This window comes from Alligator sinensis, unplaced genomic scaffold (assembly GCF_000455745.1).
Source record: "Alligator sinensis unplaced genomic scaffold, ASM45574v1 scaffold611_1, whole genome shotgun sequence".
NCBI lineage: Eukaryota > Metazoa > Chordata > Crocodylia > Alligatoridae > Alligator > Alligator sinensis.
The window spans coordinates 567,111-572,663 of NW_005842332.1; the positions used below are offsets into that span (position 1 = coordinate 567,111).

The following is a 5,553-nucleotide window of genomic DNA, read 5'->3' on the forward strand; positions in this document are numbered from 1 at the left end:
GAATACAGACTATATAGACTCATAATAGGACCGACTGCAATACCATGAGCTCCCACTGGCTTTGGTGGGATTAATCCTGTAAATTCCTATTCAGCACAAATAAGCATATCACATTTTGCGCCCGTGAGACTGGCGCTTTGCTCTGCAAAGCATCGTTGCTTTAATGAGGACTAGTCCATAGATAACGCACGGCTCATTGTCAGCAAGGGTGGTAACGTTTGCTCATAAACGGACAGTTGGCACAGGTAGTATATCTTCATACACAGGCTTCCCTGGGTTACTCTGATTTCCCCATGCAGTCTGCCGGTAAAATAAATTCACATTCTCTGTTCTTGTTGTAAACACTGCTGTAAGGAGGACAAGAACGGCACTTCTGCTTTGAAACGGAGGTCTATAATTGTGCGCACACATGTAGACTCATGCATACCTCTTTAGAGATGTGAACTGAAGTTCTTGTGTGTGTGTGTGTGTGTGTGTGTGTGTATACACACACACACACACACACACACACACACGATAATTCTTCCCTTCTTCCACCAGGGTTGGACAATCTGTAATCACAAACCCACTTGAGCTGTTAGCAGCTCCTTTAAACAGGGATTTTGTCTGTTTAGGCTGCATGTCCTACTGAAGAGCAGATGGTTTTTGTTATTGGGTCGTATTTCAAAGGGAAGGATTTTCCTCCGGTTTTAATGCCCCCATTGTTGTGTTTTATTGAATTACGAGATCCTGGCGCTCTGAACATGTGAACAGCACCCTCCCAGGCAGCAGGAGGCTGGGAGAAAGCGGATTTCCTCCTCCACACACACTCCTCCCTTTCTTTCGTTTTGTTCTGGCTTGGTAAAGGTCCAGATTTGTACCGGCCAGAGCAGTGGTTCTCAACTTGGCCCCGCTTGCAAACTGCCAGCTTTTAGCTTCCACTCGGTTTTTGACTATAGAAAAACAACAGAGCAATTCTTCTGTTGCAAAGGGCTCAAAAAGACCCCACAGGAGGTCTGAAGGTTGCTGACTCTGGATTCCTAGTTGAAATCTCAGGGTTATCTTGTGAATCGTGCGTAGGTGACTTCACACCTAACGGTGCTAATATTGCACAGGATTTGAGACGTGAGGCCACGGCATCTTGCTTGAGGATCACTGGCAGATGGAAGGGTCTATCGGGCAGTGCACTGGGCTGGGTCTTAAGGGCACGTCTACATGTACACTTTAATGTGCATTAGTCTATTTGAATGCTCATTAAAGCATCATGTAAAAAAAGTGCTTTTTACTTAAGGAGCATTAAAGTAAGCGAATGCACATTAAGCATCACTTAAAAGCATGCACTTTACTTACGCCAGGCAAATGCACATTTTCCTAGTAGCTCACGATGGAGGTACTAGATTTAATGCTCATTAACTAAAGCGCATTAATGCACATGTAGACATGCCCTAAGACACTGAGGCTCGTTCCCAGCTCTGGTACTACAGACCTGCACCGGGCAAGCAACTACATCTTTCCCTGCCTTTCTCCTCCCACCTTGTGCTGCCTTTGGTTGTAAGTGCTACAGGGCAAACCCTCCCTAGGACATCTCGTGCGTTGGGGCTAGGTAATCTCAGTACTGTTCAACGCTACTCTGATACAGATCATTATGAGCAGAATGATGTGGAGGGACTCTGTCAGCTCTCCCCCATGCTTCCTGAAAAAGTTCACAGAAGCCAGTAAGCTCAGCGCCTTAGAGCCTGATGGGCTGGTGCGAGAAGTTGGTGGTTTCTTTGTAGGTGGGTCTAATTAGCCACGTCTCCGTTCCCAGGTCCCTGGGTGATAAAACATCAGCAGCAGAGATGGAACTGATATCTCTGAGGCAACGAGCAATGCATTTCCCCTTAGTGCCCGAACCCCTGGCCTCAGTTTGCTTGTGTGGGCACATGCTAAACGTCCCCCCAACCATGCACCGTGTCTCCTAAGATGCATGTCTAGCCTGGGAAGGTCACACAAAGGTGGGGGGCAATGCCAGGTAGTGCATGGTACAGTTGATCTTGCTCCTAAAGTTTCTCAGAGAGAGGGGATCCATCCCAGAAGCTTCTCTAAACCTCCTCCTTCATGGTGCCTCCAGCTAAGTGCTCTTTTCTTTGCAGCCCAACGACCCGGTAACCAACATATGCCAAGCAGCGGACAAACAGCTCTTCACCTTGGTGGAATGGGCAAAGAGAATCCCCCACTTCTCGGAGCTGCCGCTGGATGACCAGGTCATTTTGCTCAGAGCAGGTGAGTCCTCACTGGGAAGGTATAGGAGGGAGATCTTATCAAGACAGGTCAGGGTAGGTGGTACCCTCTTCTGGGGATGGGTATTAGGTTTCTATCAAGTACAATACAGCTAGAAGGTCACCAGTTACTTCTGAGTTATAGCCTCTGATCATTCAGTTGCCAGGTAGAATTTGAAAAGCCTCAAGAGACACATCACCGAGCACGGTCCAAAACGTTGAGCCAGCTGCAAATCGGTCCATTTAATCTGTGATGATAGGCAATTGCAGAGGCGACTCTAGCAGAAGTTTGATGGGCTGTTAAAATCCGAAGGGACCGTGTAATAATACCTTCCCTCTCGCTCTGCAACTTGAAAGAGATCGGGTTTGGGATTTTTGTGAAATTTCATGAAATGGTATATTTGGTCATAATGAGAAACAGAAATGGGGAAAATACGACCCTTCCTTCCCCACCCACCCAGATGAAAAAATAACAGTCTGTAGGCTCACGCTGAATTTCCTTTTGCCACAGGGGACCTGTCGATAGGGGCTTCAGGGGATCAAAAGCAGCTAGGTGTGAAAAATGCCTTGTTCCATTAAGCACATTTCAGCCCAAACGCTAGAAGCTGTGCACAAAAGAGTGGAAGGGGCGAGATTCGAGAAGTGAGAACTTGAATGAGTGTGGGCTTGGGTACGAAACTTTGTGAAAACCGATCAAAGAGGATTCAGCTCGTTCCCCCGGAGTAGTTTGCCTGCTTACAAAAGTGGAAGCCCGATTCTTTGTGAGTGTGTTACGTTATTAAAACTGCTTCCCGAAAAGGATGACCTTGGAAGAAGAATGCCATAATTCATAGGTCTGCACTGTGCACTTTAGTGCTTGGTAAATCAGAGCTCTGGTGTACTGGTGAGGTATAGTGCTCCAGGGGGATGTCTTGGGGTTACAGCACAAGGCAGGGACTCAGGATACCTGGTGTCCATGCCTGGGATCGTTGTGCGACCTTAGTCACTCTGCACCTCAGTTGCTCATCTGTAAAATGGACATAATGCTTCTTTTGCCTTGTCTGTTAAGACTGTAAATTCTCTGTATGTGCACAAACAGTGCCTTGCATAGTGGGCCTCCACTCAGCTAGGGTTTCTAGCTGCCAAAGAAATGTCTTCAAATAATATCTGGAGGACTGAGTTAGAAATTTTGCATGGTCTTCAAAATGCAGTCGCTAGGAAAGCCAGGGAACTGGAAGGCATGGGGTCCTTGCTTAGCTATGCAATGCTCTGCATCCTGGTCACATGGAGTACAGACCAGGATTAAGCATACAAGCACTGAGGACAAATGTTCTCTCAATCAGGGGGACCCAGCTGTGGACTGGGCTTCCAGAGGAGGTGATGTGTCCCAGAGTGCGACAGTCTCCGCCAGGAGATGCTGCATTATTGTCTGCCTCAAAAAATAACCTTTCACCAAAGGGAGAATGACACAATTAATACACAGCAATGCAGAGAAATACCAGGAAAGTTTTTATCTCCAAGAAGGGAGAAGAGCCAAAGACTCAATGAAGTCGATGAAGGGAGTTGCTGTTGAATTTACACGGAAGGCATCCTTTTCTATAGTTATAACAAGGGATGGTTTCCAGAGTTTTAGCCATCCATTCATTTCTAGCTCTTTTCCACTGCTTTTTTTCACCTCCCCAAAGTGTATTTTTGTAGAAAAACCTCAGTATTAAGCGCCTGATTGTCCCCCCCGCCCCCCTGCATTCTTCTGATCTTACTTGGAAAGGACCCGGTCACTATAGACAGGACATTGCTTAGGTTGGGGAAGTCAAGTTAGCAATCGGTCTTCACTGTCGCATTTCAGATTTCTTAGGACTTTGAAAACTTCTCAACAACTCCAAAATATGCACTACTACAACCCTGGTGCTGTTGTGGACCATGCTCAAGCATGCATTTGTTAGCTGTTAGGAGCTCAGAAACTATTCAGACCTGAGCCCCACATCCAGCGGCCAAACCCAGAGAAAGATGTAAACACCGTGGAGTAGACAGGGGCGGGATAATCCAGGTCTCAACTCGGAGAGGTCATTTTGAGCCATGATGCACAAAAGCAGATGGCCCTTGCACTCTCTGGGGATGCACAGACATGTCCGCTCCCCCTGTGGCACCCTGCTAAATTCTTGGCTTCCGTGACTCCCTACAGCAACAAGCGCCACGTTTTACTCGTGCATGCGGAGACAGCATTTCCTTCTATCGGTTTTGAATTTCCTCTCTTTTCACTGCAAGTTAATTCTCATTGTCACAGCAAGTCACATGCCTTGTTGGTGGTTATAGCTGTAGTCTGGGAATCAGGACTCCGGGGTTGTATTTCTAGCTCCGTCACTTGCTCTTGATCTTGGGCGGATCACATGACCTCTCCTTGCGCCGCCACCGCCGCTGTGATGATAATACTTCCCCTTGTTTTCAGGGGTGTTTGAGGACTTAATAAAGCCGCGTTCGCAAAGCCTTCTATGGAACCAGCAAACAGTTATTTCTGAAGAGCACTCCCCAAGCATCAAGCTGGAGAAGCGTTTGGGGTTAAAAAAACCCCACAAACCCCCAAAACAACTAGGCAAATGGGATCAAAATGGGATCTCTGTACAAATATACCCCAGAGGAGACGAGTTGAATCCAGGCAAGGAACAACTGTTGTATTGATTTAAAAAAAAAACAAAATCATTACTATGGTTTTAGATTCTGTCAAACCAGCCTGATAGGAAGAGAACCCAAATATTAGGTCCAAGTTCCCTGATGGTGACCCTAACCTTGCTGGTGCATTGCCTTTTTCAATAAACACGACTCTCTCATTTATTCTGGTGCGATTCAGGAACGACGTCCTCAGGGTTAAAATGCAAGCCACGCCAGATTCAGGTCCATTTGCAGTGGATCTCCTTTCCCTCCCGCCTCCCCTCGATCATCCTGTCCCAGTGCCTTGGGGGAGCCTTGTTGAGTGTGTCCGCTCCAACGTGTTGAATTTTGCACGGGCTGCTCCAGGAGGCAAAGCCAAAGCAGGCTGCGATCTCCGTAGCATCATTATTTCTGCTACAGCTCTGACCTTTGGCATTGCTGTACCGTATCCTAATGGCGTGCTCACGAGGCCGGTCCTACCGAGGAAGGCCAAGTGTTGGGATCTGGAAGAGACAGCACCGGGACTAACGCCGACGGAAGCAAAACTCCAAGTGTCTCTATCAAGCGGGGCCTCAGATAACCTCCCTGAAGTCTTTTAACCAGTGGCTTTATCTATTATTGAGTGTAGAGCGCGGTCTGTTGAGAACAGCTGCCCATGAAATATTCAAGTATTAAAATTTATCTAAGAGCG

At 47.2% G+C, this 5,553-nt stretch overlaps 1 protein-coding gene across 9 annotated transcripts in view; it reads left to right on the forward strand.

The window, feature by feature from the left end:
* RXRA (retinoid X receptor alpha) overlaps positions 1–5,553 on the forward strand; it is a 202,707-nt gene that overhangs the window by 176,552 nt on the left and 20,602 nt on the right. For all 9 annotated transcript variants that reach the window (XM_006028620.3, XM_006028618.3, XM_006028621.3 and 6 more), the window contains one exon: positions 2,112–2,241. In XM_006028620.3, the coding sequence (XP_006028682.1) occupies positions 2,112–2,241 (130 nt within the window). The remainder of the gene's footprint in view (positions 1–2,111; positions 2,242–5,553) is intronic.